The 19,033-nt window shown below is 37.5% G+C and overlaps 1 protein-coding gene across 5 annotated transcripts in view; it reads left to right on the top strand.

The window, feature by feature from the left end:
* The window catches only part of eps15l1a (epidermal growth factor receptor pathway substrate 15-like 1a), a 109,188-nt gene extending 90,593 nt beyond the window's left edge, over positions 1 to 18,595 (top strand). For 4 of the 5 annotated variants that reach the window (XM_044128358.1, XM_044128361.1, XM_044128360.1 and 1 more), the window contains 3 exons: positions 746 to 907; positions 10,892 to 10,908; positions 14,877 to 18,595. In XM_044128358.1, coding sequence (XP_043984293.1) covers positions 746 to 907; positions 10,892 to 10,908; positions 14,877 to 15,023 — 326 coding nt within the window. In that variant the 3' untranslated portion in view covers positions 15,024 to 18,595. Of the gene's footprint in view, positions 1 to 745; positions 908 to 10,891; positions 10,909 to 14,876 lie in introns of those variants that run through there. The other variant, XR_006371816.1, reaches the window with a different exon arrangement.
* The last annotated feature ends 438 nt before the right edge of the window (positions 18,596 to 19,033 follow it).

Raw genomic sequence — 19,033 nt, 5'->3', positions numbered from 1 at the left:
CTGGTCGGTTAGCTTTATTCACTACATCCATTTCTCAGCCATGGGTTATCTTGTTTTGTATTAACATGGATTCTTAGACAGAAGATACTTCAGTTGATAAGGTTCCATCGAAATCAACCATTAGGTAAATTGCCAAGCACTCAAAGAAACATGTTTAGTTGTAGAAAGCTTCAAGGTGTCAAAGAGAATCTTACACTAATATAAAACCTGAAGGAGTATTCCAGTTAGGAGTCAGATGAAGGACTGTCAAGAAAAAGGCAAAGCTTGAAGACAGATTGACAATTTGCAACTCACATTTGTCCTTTCTCTCTCATTATCAATGAAACAATGCCAGAGCTTTTTGACAGACAGAAAGAAAACTTGAAATCACTCAGAAACCCCATGGGAACCCAGGACAAACCAATCTCTATTCAAGGAGTGTAGACACTTTTCTTGTTTCATTGTTTATTATATTTTGGGATCTCTTGAAAATGAGCTGAAGTATATTTTCAAAACATTTGACAATTTTTTTATTATTATTTGCCTTGAAACATTTGTTTTGAATTGGGATATACAAATAAACAGAATCAAATCAGCTAGACATAATTGTGTTTTAGTCAGATGTCTTCCTGTCACTTAGATTTACACTTACATTTTATGTGGTTTCAGTTTTCCTGTCATTATTTATGGGATATCAATTTGTTTTCCAAGAAAATGCATCTGTCTTGATTATCTATCTATTCATTTAACTGTATTTTGTCTCCAGGTACAACAACACCAGTAAGCTTTATTGCCCCAGCAGATCCTTCCAAACCATGTGATCCTTTCCAGGCTTTTGGTGCTGATGTCATAGACCATTTCCCAGCTAAAAAAGGTCTAGGTGACCCATTCAGTGGAAAAGATCCCTTCATCCCATCATCAGCATCAAGTAATACTCCTAAAGAATCTACCTCCGGTTTTACAGATGTCAGTTCCGTAAGTTGAGACTTGGTGATACTGTTCAACTGTCAAAGCTTGCAGAGATATCCAACATGTATGTATTTGTTGTAGACAAGTCAAATTGGCATAAAAAATATTTATTGAGACCCATAGGTTGAAAATTTTATTCTCTTTGTCCAAGCAACACAAAACATTGCACATAAAGAGGGATACTAGGTGTTCCTGTCTTATATTTCTATTCTTTTAAGCACATGCTTTGACCCACAGACTATAAAGACATATAAGCAGTAAAACTAAATACTAGCAGAAAAGTGGACAGTTTCTCCCAAGTGATTTGACAAAAATATACATTTCATCCACACATGCACATGGCTTGTTGCACTTTTGAAGAGCATCATCAGAATCTGTTTTTCAGTATAGCAGCTCTGTTACTTCCCAAACACATCACTGCAGCATTCACTAATGAGACTGTGTGCTCCTGGCTCACTGATTCAAATGATCTAGTTTTAAAAGTTGGCAAAGTTGATACCAAGGTATTGGAGATCCTAACTGTACTGTTATTCCTACGTGTTGGATACGTCGTGTATGTAAACGTAGATCAACAGCAAGCCAAACTCAATTTTTCTGAGCCAGGTAGCTGAGCGTCTTGCTCCTTTATTACTCTTCTTACAATTTTACACAGTTGTAAAGGAAGCTCAATGAAAGGGTTGAGTGAAACTATAAAAACAAGAAACAGAAAATAGATATGCATTAACTCTAAATGCACAAAATAAACTTCTAATATCACAAAACATAAATTACAATTAACCTTAGCTGTTGTTAAACAGTCACAAACCTTACAATGCAGAAAAACCGATTGGCATATGGCTAATCACTGGAAAAACACTTTTGAGAAACGCTCTTTAAATAAATTCTAATAAAACATATAACACCAACAGAACACAAATTAAACTTACAGCCATTGCTTTCGGAGGTGTTGGAAAACGTTAATGACACAGGAGGCGAAGTTTATACATCAATAGCAAGCTTTCTTTCCGCAAGCACCTGCTCCAACTGCCACTGCTACTCACAATGCACTGCTAACTTAAAATGCCCTTTCAAAATAAAATACAGTTAAACCAATGCTGTAGAAGTTTCTTTTAAACTAAATTATTAAGGCGTACTACTAACTACTAGCCTTGGGCAGAACACTCCCCGCCTGGCATTCCTGATGCCATTACTTATCATCAGTCACTTCAGACTCTAAGAGCATAACAACATCCAAGATAGGACGCAAATAAGTCTTAGAGATGCCCTGAGATGATGTCCTCACTTCCACCTGCCTGACTTTTCCGTCACTGCTTGGAAAAGTGGTTGTGATGATGGCCATTGTCCATTCATTTCTGTGTGCTTGAGGTTGCTTCAACAACACAATGTCGCCTGGCTGAAAGTTGCGGCGCGATCTAAGCCACTTTCGTCTTGATTGAAGAGTGTTGAGATATTCGTTCTTCCACCGACTCCAAAACTCATTGGCGAGTGCCTGCAATTGCTTCCACTGGCTTTTGAGCATGTCTTTTCCACAAAAATCTCCTGGTGGAGAAGGAACATGCTGCTTCTGGGTCAATATCATTGCAGGACTTAGCAGGAATGGTGAGGAAGGATCCGCTGAGATAGGAACCAAGGGTCTTGCATTGACTATAGATGATACTTCAGCCATTAGGGTGCAAAGCACTTCATGCGTCAGACGAGTGTGTTTGTTCAGCAGGAGCATGGAATCCAGTATTCTGCAAATTACCCCAATCATCCTTTCCCAGACACCACCCATGTGGGAGGCATGTGGGGGATTGAACTCCCATGTGCAACCGTTAGCGTGGAGATAGTTGACAATGTTCGGAGGGGTTTTTGCTTGATTGTGTCATACCAAGCTCCACACTTGCTGCAATGAAGTTGGTGCCCCTATCTGATCGCATTTGTTTTGCTGGACCTCGAATTGCAAAGAATCTGCGTATCACGTTTATGCAGCTGCAAGTGTCTATAGATTCAATGACTTCAATATGTACACCTCTTGTGGTCATACATGTAAAAAGTATTGCCCACCTCTTACTTTGTGCTGCTCCTCCTCGTGTGGGTCGAGTGACCACTGACCAGGGGCCAAACATGTCCAACCCTACATACGAAAATGGAGGGGAAGTGTTGAGTCTCTCAGTTGGAAGATCTGCCATCTTTTGAGTCTCTAGTTTTCCCCTGATTTTCTTGCATTTTATGCAATGGTGGATAACAGAAGAGACCAGTCTTTTGCATCCTACAATCCACAGAACAGCACATCGATCGATGCGTTCGGCAGGGCTCCCCGACTATGGCGAACCCTGGCGAATGGGCACGGGAACTGCACGAGAACATCTGTGGTGGTGAGGGGGCGTTGGGGTTGAAAGCCCCGTGGTTACCAATAGGCCGGAGCGGCGCTGAGCTGCGAGGGCTGCCTGACGCCGCTTGCGGCTTTAATTTGTTTTTCTTTCTTATATTATCTTGGGATTTTATCTTCAAAAGAAAGACAACCTAGGAACAATCAAAGACTAAAGAGAACATTTCTTTTCTTGCCCCCTTTTTGTAATATGTAACTATATATTTGAGCAGAATTAATCACTTTCTTTGGAGTTCTTCAATAAAAAAAGTAAAAAAAAGTTCAGAATCAATGTCGCTGAGTTTTACTGTTAAAAATTCTCTCAAATTGGATGTGGTTCAATAAGTAGTCTCTGGCACAGGGGTTATGCACAGCCCACATAAGGAGGCCTTAGTCCTCGATATGGGCATCACAGGTTCGATTCTCGGCCTGGTAAACTTTGCTGGATGTCTTGCCTCTCTTCCACTATCCTACTTTTCTGTCATAGCACTTTCAAGTAAAGGCCACTGGCATGGTATGAGGGAAGACATGAGAGGTAACAGTCCGTTAAAAATCTGTGCTTCTTTATTTAGCTACAGCATGGACATGAACTGCTTCATATTTGAAATATGATGGGGATTATTATACCCTTTTGAAACTTATCAGTCTCAGGATCTAAGATGCAGCTTTATTTCACATCCCCTGGAAGTTGTTCTCACAGGAATAGGTTGTGAGAGGGAGGATCCTGAGGAAGGGCTTGCTACTGGCTGGTTTGATGGTGGTTCAGATGGAATGGTCACCTCTGTAGCTGGGGATCTGCAGTCCTCCTGTGGCACTGCAGGCTCAACAATATATCGTGTTGCAAAAGTATCAGTCTCAGGAACCCCCTGAAATTGACGCCTGTTGTGTCGGGTTGGCCATTTCTACGTGGTAGGAGCTCATCTCCTTAGACTTGCTGATGACTTTGGGAGGCGTTGTCCACCCTTTTTCCCCATCAAGTATCACTCTCACCAAACCAGAGTGAAGTTCGGGGAGGTACTGCATGTAAACAAAGGTCTATTTGCCATGATGGAGCTCAATGTGCAACGCTACAGGTAGATTACTAAAGGATTGTGTTAAAAATAATGATGGAAAACTGACTTAAAACCAAGTCACTGAAAAGAAAAGCTGCAGAATAGCTTCTACAATATCTGCGGTTGTAGAAGAATCTGTAAGAATCTTTAGCTTTGGCATCCTTTAAGGAGACCAAGTCTAGGTTGACTGGGTTTGGCATCAATATTTTTTCCAGTACAGGAAAAGTGGTGCTTATGTGTCTGCTAGTCATACGTTGCACTGGACTGGCACCTGTTGCTGCTTCTGGTGTGGAGCAGTAACTCATAAGGGCTAAGCAGGGGTCAGGCTGTTTAAGGATGTACTTATGATTTCTGGCTGCTTAGGACCCGTGAAGTAGAGAGCTCTCTGCCATAATGCGATAATGCAGCTGCTCTATGCACTAAACCGGACTCTTAGTTGTACCATGTCAGCTGTTTGGGATTCCACCCCAGCTTTCATCACCACAGTTACTGATTGGCTACCTGTCACATTCAACAGGTAGCATTCTGGTTCCCAGTCAGGGAAAACCCCACAGGCTGCGATAAAAGGGCCAAGACAATCAAACATGTTGAACATTCCCAATTTTAGATCAGAGTGGTCCGACATTCTATGTGACACACCACACAGACAGGATAATCGTACGATTATCACAAGTGATAATCTTAGAACTTGGAACGTTCTAAGATTGTCATTAAAGGGAAATTGGGGCAAAAACTTTTAAATTGTATCATGTGACCTCCTCTCCACCCATCCCTCTGGGCCACAGTAACATTGCCAAGCCTTGACTGGTCCGTGGTGAGAAAAAGGTTGTGGACCACTGCCACAGAGTACAGGAGCGAATTTACCTTCACCTCTCCACTCTCTCTGTCAATCTATTCCGCCATGTTGACCACTCCCAGGCTGCGTAAAATCAAAGGACTCTGGAGGTCCAAACTTTGCCATTGTGCTCTCTGTGTAGGCTTTTAAATCCTTAATGCTGACACCATGTCATGGGATGAGGGAAGACATGAGAGGTAACTGTCAGTTGAAAAGCCGCACTTCTTTATTTAGCTTCAGCAAATGGCAGTCTCAAACTGTGGTCCCAGGACCACTGGTGGTCCGCGAGGTACTGCATGTAAACAAAGGTCTATTTGCCATGATGGAGCTCAATGTGCAACGCTACAGGTAGATTACTAAAGGATTGTGTTAAAAATAATGATGGAAAACTGACTTAAAACCAAGTCACTGAAAAGAAAAGCTGCAGAAGCTGGTGTAAAGAAAACAACTCCAGGACTATTTATGATCAGAGGAAGCTAAGTTGTAGCTGCTAAGTGCTGATGTGTCGTTCACTAGTGATTGGATTCCTTGAACGGCTCTATGCTGTGAACGGTAGAACTCCACTTAGTTAGTTAGAACTGTTCTTTGTTTTTTTATTAATTTGCTTACCTTTGATGCTCTGTTTACATATCTACAGCTATTGTTATTTTTATTTAATTAAAAATCATTAAATTAATTCAATACAATTGATAGAAATGAGTGTATTATTTTTATATTTAATGGTGCAGAAAAGGATTTTTTGTTTCTGCTAGAGCAAATCAAGTCTATTTTGTGCTTCTAAATCACAAATAGCCCTAATTGTTATTAATGCACATAACACTTGAACCATTTTGTTTTTTATTTCTAAGTGTTTGACATCATTGGAAAGCTTAGACTTTCAGAATCCATAACTCAAAATACCCAACTAGACATGTTCATGGCTTTGTTGTGGCCAGTCACATTTACCAAACAGCACCACTCTTGTTCATCCTAATAAGTTAGGACAAACAAAGAAAACAGCAATACGGGAGTTAAGAGACTAATATTTTCATTTCAGGTTGCATCATAAATTAAGATGTGTTATCGCAGGGAAATTTCAGGTAAGGTGAAATTTGCTAAATTGTCCTCAGCCTGAAAAGGTTTGAGTAATACTGGCATAAGGTAACAATATAAACTGCTTCTTATTTGAACTAGTTTCTCTGTATCCCTCATGCTCCCACAGTGGTCATGAAACCAAATAACCATTACTCCAGATATACATAGAAATAGAAACTAGTCTCACAACAGCCACTAAAGCCAAAAAACCTTTTAAAAAAATTAATTCTCACAAATTATGGAGGTAAAATATAAGAATATAAGAACTTTGGAGAAATGTTCCATGTGAGTTGACATCTTCTTTGGTGTCAGAGTTGAACAGCCTCACACACACTTCCTTAGTCTCTCTTTCGTTGCCTTTCTCAACATTATTTTTGCTTTGTTTGTTTGTTTTTTCTCCCCTCCAGGGGGTCTTTTGTGGGCTCTAGTGTCCCTTATATGACAGTAGGCTGACAGGAAAGGGGGAAGGAGACGGGGGAAGACTTGCGGCAAATGTCGCCGGGTCCGGGATTCGAACCTGCCACCACTGCATGCCCAACATTACTTTAGTTTTGAGGTAAATTTGCTCTTGGACTTCTGCTGTCCTCTTCATCTCACAGCTGTCCAGCCTTTTGAAACCTTTTGGTAAAAAGCAGTATATTACAGCAAATAATCAAAGCATGTGAAAAAGTATTGGCTTATAGCTCAGAAATAACAGCATTAAACTGTAGCTTGGATGGGGCCCAAACTTAACTGACATACACAGCAATTGTTAAAGATGAAGACACATCTTTCCACAGGTTTGTGCTGAGATAGATCAAAGACGAGTCAGCAGTTTCGTCTTTGAAAGTCAACCAAACTTTAATAAATTGCTAAAGATGTCTTTCAGAAATCAGACAGAAAAAAATGCATACAAAGATTCACTCAGATCTGATATATATTCTAACTACCTGCAGTTACATAGATTTAAACCACACCTTACGCTGAAAAACAAACTGATTCTGAAATATTACCGCTTCATCTGGTTGCATAACTAATGATAGTTGGTTACTTTTAACAGTTTTGGTTTTATGAATCATACTTCCTAAAAAAAGAGTTGTTAGTTCTGAGATTCTGCAACTTCAGGTGCAAAACCTGGAACCACACTATCTCTGGTTTCTTCAAGCTGACCAGCGCAGGAATGTGCAAACCTAATATTCCAGAACCGAGGAGCTGTGACAGTATGCCATATCATTATAGCAAATCATACTCAGTGAATTAATATAAGCTTCAGTAACTGCAACATATTGTAATAAAAGTCTAAATATAATCCCACACATGCATATACATTGCTCACGACCCTGCAGGCTGGCAGCCAAACAGCATTGTGGATGAAACAAGCTATTTTTGTTTTAAGGTTTATGAAGTTGCTTTTTATAGAAGTTATCATTTGTAATGCATTAAAAGTTTTGAGAACTATACACCAAAATAAAATATGCAAATAAAAATTTGTGCAAGCTTTTGCATACACCACAGTATTTTAGGGAAACTTACATTTCAGATATTAAATGGGATGTTTTTTTTCTTGCTTCTTAATATTACTGACTGTAGAATTTTCTAGCACAAGACACTGCAGTATCACCACTCAACTGTCAGCCCTTTTGTTTGTTGACCCTGCATGAACTTGCTGTGTATGGGTGAATGCGTGCATGTATGTTGGCGTGTGTGTGTGTCTGTACTTAGTGATCAGTGTACCTCTTTGTTCTTTTTTAAACACACTTTTAAGTTCTTGCAATAGAGCTTCCAGCACACATCTAAACAGCTATGACTGAAAATCTGGTCCCTTATTTAATGTGATAGGCACGCTTCTTGACACTCAAGGACATAACAAAATACACAAAAAATTTTTTATAAATTCAACCTTTATAAAGGGTGACAACTAAAACTATTTGTTATTCATTAACATTACTTATTTCAATTAGATACATACATCTACATAATAGTATTTATGTAATGTAAAAACATATTGAACAAAGATTGAAGTAAAATTACCGCAGCAAATTAGCTTAGCATAGAGTTGGCTCCTTTGGACTAATTGTCATTATGTCATATTTATTACATCTAAAAGACATCTCCAAAATTCCTCATTTTACACAATATGAATGCGTAATATAAATTGTATACAGTAGAAACGGTAGAAATTTGAAATAGAACTCTGCAGTCTACTGGCTGCAGAGTTCTTGTTGATGATGCAATGGCTGACATTAAGACAGAGCAAGCAGAAAGCTTGCACTGTGGCAAGAGCTTGTTAAAAAGACAAAAACATTAATTATATGGACCTGGATCGGGAGCGCATGGTCACGGTCAGACAGTGGGAAACCAGGAGCGCACCGGGACCCACACAAGGTAAAACTCCACAAGGTAAAGACCAATGGACTCTGCTTTTTAACCTTCCCGCTGTCTTAGCAATGCTAAGGAGGAGAAAGGCAGATGTCACAGTCAGACAGCAGAAAAGAACCATGAGACAAGGTGACAGACTGACGGTCTTTCCGAAACCACAAGCACAATACTAAAAACCTCGTAGAAGCACACGTTGTAAAAAACAGAGTAAAAAAACATGTGGGGTTTAAATTCAAATTCACTTTGGAAATGACTCTCTTAAACACTGAACGTGTGTGTGTATATATATATAAGCACACACATATAATGTATGTACTGTTACATCCAAAAAGGGCACAACATATTTGAGGACATAGGCAAAAATGAGGGTTCAAAAGAATTATTTGATTTTTAAACTCTTGAACTTTTCTTTTGGTTCAGCTGCTTTGATTTTCTGTGGAGAAAAAAGAGAGAGAGTTAAATACCTTCAGTTCCCCGTGTCCCAAAAAAGAGAGGATAAAACAAAACCCCAAAAGTATTAACAGAAAGTTGGACCTGGTGAGCCGATCAAAAAGAACAAAAGGGGCACAGCAGGGGGCCAACCCTGCTGGTATGAATACCAGGTTGGCCTGGTACCTGCTGTACCATTCGACACTAGGCCCTAGTAGTACCGGACCAAAGCAAAAAAAGAATCTACTGCAAAGAAACAATCAAAAAAAGGACAACCGGTCCCCCAGGCCAAAATGACAACGACAACAGCAAACGAACAAAGGCTAACGCATGGCAGGTTGGAGACGTCAACTGGACTGGAGACGAGCGCACACCGCGTCAGGACTCATCCTCAGTGGAGGTGGAGCGAGCGGAAGGGCAGATCTCCACACGTGGAAACCCAGCCTATTTATAGACGGGCCAACAGCACCACAAATGAAACAAATCAAGTTAATTACATAAAAGGAGTTATCCAAACTCCTAAAGTATATTAAACTAATAGTCATTCAACTACAGTCAATACAGAAAACAATCTAGAAAAATAAATAAAACTATAATGTGCCCAGAACACATAACAGTACTGTCAAATGAATTTTATGCCATATCACATATTCCTATATCCCTATTACTCAATTACGTTCCTGTCTTCTCTTCCATTTGGTTGTTCATCTTTTTAAACAATTTTGCACAAACCTATGATAGTAATTTGAGATATTTTTTATACATGTATGTATTCCAAGGTCCTTGTGTGTCAAGACTCAAAAATCATTTTGGCACTTATGCGAGACCAATCGTTTAATTGTTGTTGACTGTTTTTTTTTTTTTTTTTTGCAATTCAAATTATTTAATTGTCTAAAGCAGTGGTCCCCAACCAACGGGCTGTGGACCGGTACCGGTCCATGGACCAATTCGTACCGGGCTGCACAAGAAATAATTAAATATGGCTGTTCTATGTATTGATTGTGGAGGAGCTTTTATTTTGAAAATCCTAAACTGGATGCTGTCGGTTAGCCGGGTTGACCGGTCCGCTGTACTAAAAAGGTTGGGGACCACTGGTCTAAAAGACAACTTTAATTGTTTTTTAATGCTCATATGTCCTAAATAATAAATGTGAATATGTATTTCTTTGCCTGTTACTGGCAAAAATTAACCATCTTTTTTGGACGCATGAATGGCTGGATATTATTTTGCTGTCTTTTAATAAACCATCTTAGTGAAACAGCATTCTTGTAATTTAACACTGGCACCAAAGAAAAAAAAGTTGTAGCACATTTTTGTGCTTATTACTTATTTCAATAAATTCCACATATCACTCATTCCGTGTGAGCATGACACAGCTCACACCCCAGAGAAGAAAAAATATCTTTCAATTAATAGATTTCAATCAATATGCTATTTGTGGTGACACTTTTGAATCAATGCCACATTAGACATGCTTTATTAATTTTTCTTTTTACAGAGGACATTCTCCCTGATTATTTTTTAAATAGATTATTTCTACTTAAAGGGGTCATTGATTGTTGTGTTTCCACTAACTTTCATTTTCATAGCACCACTTGTAGTTGCTAACATTGTAGGTAGCAGTAGTTTAGTTAGTAGTTTATTAGTTATAGTTTTGAAAACCTCTTGTTTAAAGCAAGTGGAGTTGCTTTCAGAATGAAACTCAATTTCAAGTAGTATTTAAAAGATGTTGATTTCTATTTCTTTTTCATGTCTGTGTGTCACTGAAAAATGTAAATAGTTAAATCTGGTAACTTGACTGATGCTTGGTTTTTAATTTGTATGTGTTCTTTGCGCCTCTAACAGGACCTGATAAAGTCAAGGTAAGAAATTGAGCACACAGAGAGATTCACATAAAACTAGCTTTTAATCAGAGTTGCTTTTTTAATATTTAAGTATATATTAGATGTATTATAGAGCAAAAAGAAAAATAAGCAAAAAATTAAGCATTGAGGATATTTATAAAACAAAAAACCAATCAGATAACTTTTACAAAATGAACAAAGAGTGTCCCATTTTAACATTGAACCAGCTGCCGTCAGCAGTTGTTTTTTTGGGTTTGTTTGTTTTTGTCCACCTACAAAAAACTAAACAGCACTGTTCTTACAATTCAGCTGCTCCAATTTATGGAAGTTAGGAAATGAGGTATTTAAAGCTGTTTTTCTGTTGGAATATAAAGTATGGTCATTTACATTCTGGTCTTCTGATCTAGTACTTGGTGTCAACCTTTACTTTTTCACAGAAAAATCATTTTAATTTATTTCAATGTATTTATATAGTGTCAATTTCCAACACACATCATACACACCATCAGGTGTCACCAATTGTCATTGTCAGTCACCCGCGGAGCAAGTTCTAAAAATAGCCGTTGTCCTTAGGGAGCACTGCCAAAAAAAAAAAAAAAAAATTATTTAAATGTTTTTACATTGAAGTAATAGCATTTGATTATATTTTATTATATTTTTAAAAAAGGAAATTATAAAAACATTTAAAATAAATAGCTTTTTGTATAAAACTTTCCAACGGTTAAAGCTCAGAACTGCGCAGACGCCTGCAGGATTTTATCAGAGGGCAGCGGCGCCTGCAGCTGTACGGCTGGACCTACTCTGGTACCTGGAGATTTTACCTTTAAAAAAGAAAAGATTTACTTCTGGAATTTTTATTATCAAACTCTCTTTACTATTAGCAAAATTGTGGAGGAAAAAAACTATTTTGTCAAAACATTTTTTACGTAGTGAGTCTGTGGGGGTCAAAGGGTATGTCAAAGCCTAAATGTTACTGGTCAGTTTGCTTTTGTTTATTTGGCGGCTTGGCGCTTTTGCTGTGAGCTAAAAATGAATGAGTGGAGTTTGATCCCACTCATAGTTCTAACAGCGGGCGTTTGGGTCCCGGCTGAGTTTTTTACAGTCTGCGGTTCTGGCGGGTCACCGGATGGCAGAGATCTGCTGCCATCTGAGCATCTCAGACTGTGGGTCAAACTAGAAGAAATGAAATCTCCTTCTCCTCCTCTGGACGTCTGACACCTGAACCTGAATCAACATCCTTCTCTTTCCGTGGATCACAGGGTCGGCTTCACTTTCATGTTTTTATTATTTCGCATCGTTTGTATAAAAAAAGAAAAAAAACCTCAACTGCCTTTGTGGTTTAGGTTTGTACTGGTTTTTCTAAGGTGGTTGTGCTCTGCCAGGTCAGGTGCAGTGATAGTTTTGAGCAACTGTCAGAACCGCGCTACTCTTCTACTTTTATAATAGTAAAAACCTCAGGCGGAGTCTTAGAACAACTGGAGGAGCTTGTTCATTTTTAGCTCAGAAAAAGCGCCAAACCACCAAATTAACAAAAGTAAACTGACCAATAAGATTTAGCCTTTTGCGTGCCCTTTGACCCCCACAGACTCACATTGATGTGCTACATACAAGATGTTTTGACAAAATATTTTTTTTCTCCACAATTTTGTTACTAGTAAAGAGGGTTAGATAATAAAACATACAATAACTTTTCTTTGCCTTTTAGATTTAAAGGAAAATCTCAAGGTACTCACAGTACGTACAGCAGGAGGCGCTGCTGCAACAATCCAGACTCTCAGTCACTTGTGGGAAATTTAGAATCAGACAGTAAAGTTCCAAAAAGAAAATTAAAGCGAAAACTGAATTATAGCAATTAACATAATAGCAATTAACCGTATTAATGTCCAAAGTGGCAGAGCAAAATAATAAAAGATAAAACGTATACTTCATTACCAATAATAGAAACCAGATGTTTACCTGGACCATACTGTGATCACACTACTAATATTTAAAATATATAATGTTTATTTATTAGAAAACATTATAAATATATTTAAAATGTTTGTTCACAAAAATGGTACACTAAATATACACTAATCAAGCATGTTTATGTTACATAAAAAGCTGTATTAAGTATTAAGTTTACCTTTTATTGTTCCAAAAAAGCATGTGATAGTATACTTGGTACACTTCAAATTGTGATCTTCTACAATTTAATTACAGTTAAAATACATTGAGCACAAAATGAGTTGTTCCTAAATAACATGCTTCAAGTTAAATAATCCTAAACAAACTTGAAGTATACTGATAATTTGTCTTTCTTCAGGTATGCTAGGATTTTACATAGTTAGCTATTTATTTATTTTAAGCGCTCTGCCATGACCAACTGGGGGTTTAAGTAGACAGAGCAGAACAAACTGATCTAGGAGTAAGAATCTCTTTTAGCTGTCTTGTTAGATAAAACCACTTTAGTTCAACAGAATTCCTGTGATTTAATAAGAATGCTGTTGAATTATACTAATTCTATGTTAAAGAACATTTAAAAGTTAGTAACAGGAGGAGTAGTATCTCAGCCAATGAATGTGTGAGCTGAACAGAATGCTGAGGGATTTGGGGGGGTTTTATGTGAAAAGGGACACTGAAATAGAAAAAATATGATCTCGCTTCATAATTGCAATTTTGCTGTTTCATTTTAGATCAGCTGAATGTTTTTAACTACATTTTGTGGACTTCCTGATAGCAATGTTTTACAGGAGCCTTGAAATAACAAATGCATAGACTAGTTTTTTAGTGTGACTCCTGGACAGGATATTTCTCATGTTGGAAATATTCCAGAGGTTAAAGAACTGATTAAACTTTTAAAATTATGTAGATTTTTTTTAATTAAATTTAAACTTTAATCATTAACACTTTTATAACAAATTTATGATAGACCACGATTTCTTGGTTAATGTCAAGTTGTCATAACAAAGATATTTTGAATAATGTCAACTTTGTATTAAAAATGTCATTATTTACCAAATGACACTCTATAACAACAGTCATAAATATTCCTAAAGACTTACTCATATTCATGACAGGTGTTATATCATGTTTTTGACAGTAAACATAAATGGCAACACTTTGTTTGAAGTGTTGCCATTTAATTTTCAAAACTGTTCTCCAAAGACAAGAACTTTTGTCATGTCAGAATTTAAAACTAAATATTTGGGATAATCAAGGTTTTAATGTCTGCAAGATGCCTGTAATATACCTAATTGATTGGATTCATCAAGGCTTATGAACAAATAAAGTTGAGTATCATAAGCATAACAGTGAAAATGCTGTTTGATGATTTTACTAAAGTTTTCAGTATAGAAACTGAAAACTAGAACTAGAACTAGAACTATATCAAGAAGCATCACTGAGAAGAAAAGAACAGAAATAAATGCCCTATCTGAGGCCATGTGAATATCATTAGTGACTGTAATGTCTGTGGTGGTTGAAAAAAAAATCCACTAAATCTCACAAACTGAGCAACGATAATCTGATAATGTGCTCAAAGTTTCTGGTAAATTATTGTTCTATTCAGTTGGAATCATATTTGTCTTTGTAAGATTTGCTTTTTTTAGGTTATTTTTTTATCTGTTTGTTTGTGGAAAGTTTACCATTGTAATGGGTTTGCTCTAGTACAGTACAGAAGCCACAAATATAACACATCACAAAGTATTTTATTTTGTATATACAAAGTGGAAAAGCTTATAAAAACATTTCTGATCATTTTCAATACTGCTAGTACAGAGAGGCAGACATGCTATCATGCTTCTGCTTCATAAGATGTAATATATTATGCTATTTAATGAATTGTTATTATTATTATTATTAGTAGTAGTAGTAGTAGTATTATTAAGTAGTTATTTTATAAAGCATCTACTTAGGAATTTAAAAACAAGACTTTTTCTTGCTAAAATAACTGGAACTTGACCAGTGCTTATGTCTTAAAAGGATTTATGTCTCTCTTTTTCCAGTTTGGTAACGAAGCTCAGCAACTTGAATGGGCCAAGCGAGAGAGTGAGCGGGCCGAGCGAGATCGACTGAAACGGCTCAGACAACAGGAACAGGAGGACCTGGAGCTGGCCATTGCCCTTAGCAAGGCAGAGATGTCTAATGCATGACATCTAAATCTAACATGCATCTAACTCAGATGACATTATAATACAAACACATCTACACACACGCACACACACACACAACCATGCACCACCATACTTAAATAGCTGCAAAACCTGTTTGGATGCATGACAAAAAAGTGATTTAATAGATGATATGAAGAAGAACTTTTGAAGGATGTATACACTGTGTATTAATTACCACTTTAGTTCTGGATATCAAGGATGATCCATGAAGTAAGTCACGCAGACAAAACAATTCACCAGGATTTGAGTCTACAGCAGCTCTTTTTCTGGTACTTTCACAATGTGAAAACACAGCATGTCAGTTAACCTGGAATTGAACAACAAAGAAACTAACAAATGTAGATTCATGTCATAGTGACAAACTGATGGGAAGAGTGTTTTCTCTTCCAACATTTGATAGAATTTGGCATTTAGATTTTGTGCATAATGCCACAAAAAAGAGATTTAACAAGAAAATAATCAGGTTTAAGAAAATTAGATGATTACTAAATACTTGATTACTTGGTTATGTCTTACTAATAACAATCAGTAAGACATAACCAAGAGGTGAGATATCAAGATTTTAAGGACTCTAAAATCTTTATCTGATATACAGAAATGAGGTAGATATTCAATTTTTCACTCTGTTTTTAGAATGCTTTCAAAATAGCTTGATATTCCTCTTTGTGCCACACAAAATTAGCCCAGAATCTCAAGCAAGACAGAATTGTTCAGAGATTCCAAAGTACCAGAGCTCTGTTGAGACATCAGCCGTTGAAATCAGTCATTTCCATACAGCTGTGGAGGACTGCAAGGCACAAACTCAAACTGAGTTGGGCACAAGCCTGCCAGGTTGGGCTTGTGCCTCCAAATCTCCAAAACTAGTGAGAGGACACCACAAGCAGGCCAGGAAAGTCCTGCCCAAAGACACAGTGACTGAGGAGGACAGAGCAGAGGTCAACCTGTGTTGTCCCCCCCACAGGTTAGAAGGCAAACTCAAACCTCCTGAGTCACCATTCCCCAATCCCAAACACTTTCTGATTTAGATCAAATATATTTGTATTATATAAGATTTTATTCATTATTTTTTAAAATTCAAAATTCAACAAACTTTGCAATATTTGGTAGAATTGCTCTGTAAACTATATACAGGGTCAACGCTAGTAGAATCTGTTTTGTTAGTATGACAAGAATGAGGCAGAAGGTTAACATGTACTTTACTTCACATCACAACTTGCACATATACATTGGTTAATATGTTACACGTCAAGATAACTGTACACAACATCTCCCCCTTTTGAGGAAGAGAAAGGAAATAATCCATCATCAGTTGAGATCAGAGCAAATTTATTGTTCTATGTAAGGATTTTGCTCTATTTGCCCCAAGCTTTAAATTTTTGGGATAATATTTGAGAAGTCATTTTAATAATGTTGCATAATATTCTTCCCTCACGTTGTTGTTTGTTGGGATGTGCATCTTTCACATCTTTGTGACTAGAAAATGCTAACCTAAATAGTAACAGTCATTTTTTGACTGGCTATTAGTTGAGTATTGAGAAATGTGAAGTTCAACATAGAGCTGGCTCTATTTTGGGATGCTGTTCTCTGGCTTGCAAAATAATGCAGCAATGGCAAAACACTTAGACACAGTTGGATCAGAGAACAGAACATGTCTCCAAAAATAAACCGTTTGTTCCAGAGTTTATTAAAAAAACTATATTCTCACCTTTCCTCATCAGGTGGACTTTCACCTGATGGACTACAGTCCACCTGATGATGGAGTAGAACTAGTTTTGTCTTCACAAGGTTTTTGCTTTTATTCTGTGGTTGCAACACATGTTCATCTTTGGGTCACAGAATGGTCAGGATATTTCCTTGCTGTACTTGCATTAATGTTTGCTTAGAGAAAAATTTCACTTTCAGGCACCTAGAAATAAGTGATGGATAAACCAGACAAAATGGGGTCTAGAATTCTCATATTGTATATCTTGAAGATTTTGTTTTAGATTTTATCATAGGTATGATGTGTGTTTGAAGTGATGCCAATATCCACAAGGTGATAGGCAGAGGAACAGTTTTTTCAGTCTGAACTCCTGACTCTAAAAAAGTAGTAAAAAAAACTTTTTTGAGAAATCTTTTTTTTACTCTGGTGTTTAGCAAATAAAAATAATTTTGGTAAAAAAGGAACTGTTTAGTCTGATTTAACAACAGAAATTAAAAGGGGGCAAATTTAGCATCTTTCTGAATGTAAATATCTGGTTTCAACTGTACATGAATTCCAGCTTGGCTGCATCTTGGAATCATCCCAGAACAAGTTGGGACATCAAAGCTGCAAACATTTGTCAGCTCGACCCTACCCTTCACCACAGAGTGTATTTATATACAGCAGCCAACATCCTGAACCCCTGAGGATGACTCTCATCCCTGCAAAGGACCCACAGGATATCTGGGTTTCTCTGCTGAACATTATGTGTGTGACCCACAAAACATGTTCCACAATGGACTTTCCTCAAGCCTGGAGTTTTCCCCTTCACACTCCTAAGTATTGCATTCCAGGGTAGTTGGTATGTTCTTTGGCAGTATTTGTTCTTTTTTTGTTGTTTTTCTGAGTAAGCAAAGTGTGCAAACCTCAACAAGTGCTACCCTTTCATCAGAGTTGTGACTTTATTGCAGGAACTTATATTAGTTTGTTTATGTGTTTTTTTATAACTTGCTGCATTGAAATTACTACAACAAATAGTCCAGGGACTGGAAATTCAGTCTGAGGCGTTTTCAGATGGTTAGATATCAGAGAGTTACCAAAGCACTATTTTTGGTGTGTTGGTGATACTGTGTAATATCAGGAAAACATGCAACAATATGGTGAATGTTGCAATAATGATGTGATTTATAATGAAAATACAAATAAGTAAATAGTATTGCCATTTTTGGTTCATAGCAGTACTAGCCCCCAAATAATGGGTCCATTCAGTGCAGTCTGATTCTGGGAAAGAAAGAAAAAATCTATTTCAAGGTTTGTAAAGGTTTTGATTTTCTGTGATTTCTACGTTTTGACATGGGAATGCATCATGAATGACCTTCCCAACTCTTTACCTTTTAAATCATTTTCTGCTGCATTCAACAAATGTCACAAAATACTTTAGTAGAGTGGGGAGTCTGAATGCATAGTTATTCAATAATTAGCTCAATTTCAAGCAGTTCCTCACAGTATGTGTATTATGTGATATATATTGTTCTGATCTAATAGGTAAGCATTAGGGATGGTATGTAAAAACGCTGTGGCTCCATGGTATATACAAAAATGTAAAACATGTAACATGATCTTAAAACATAGAAGCTCTATTTAGAAGTTGTTCAGCTAAAATGTCATTTCAAGCTTATAGCTATTTTTGACAAAATAAGCACTCTCTGGATTTAGTTTTTATATTCTCCCGAGCTGACTTTCCTACAATGCTGGTTAATTTCAGTTTTGGCTTTAATTTACCTCAAAATATGCTAAACTAACTTACTACAGTGAAGAATATGAATTGAAATCATTTTGGTGAAAGATGTTGAGGAGACCAAACACACCTAGAAGTGGTCAGGTTGTGTCTGGTGTCTTTCCCTTTGCTCAGCATTTAGTAGAAGCACCCTTGAGCTAGTACAGCCATGAGTCTTCTTGGGAATGATGCCACCAGCTTGTCTCACCTGGATTTGGGGATCCTCTGCTATTCTTCCTTGCAGTTCGTCTCCAGCTCCCTCCGGTTGGATGGTGAACGTTGGTGGAGCCATTGTCAGGCCTCTCCAGAGATGTTTAGTTGGGTTTAGGTCAGGGCTCTGGCTGGGCTGGTCAAAAATGCTCTCAGAGTTGTTCTGAAGCCACTCCTTTGTTATTTTAGTTGTGTGCTTTGGGTCATTGTCTTGTTGGAAGATGAACCTTCGGCCAAGTCGGAGGTCCTCAGCAATCGGGTAGAGGTTTTCTTTCAGGATATTTCTGTACTTGGTCGTACTCATCTTTCCTTCAATGCAAC

The sequence above is a fragment of the Gambusia affinis genome, linkage group LG10, assembly GCF_019740435.1.
Source record: "Gambusia affinis linkage group LG10, SWU_Gaff_1.0, whole genome shotgun sequence".
NCBI classification, from domain to species: Eukaryota; Metazoa; Chordata; class Actinopteri; order Cyprinodontiformes; family Poeciliidae; genus Gambusia; species Gambusia affinis.
This window is presented reverse-complemented; position numbering and strand designations above follow the sequence as displayed.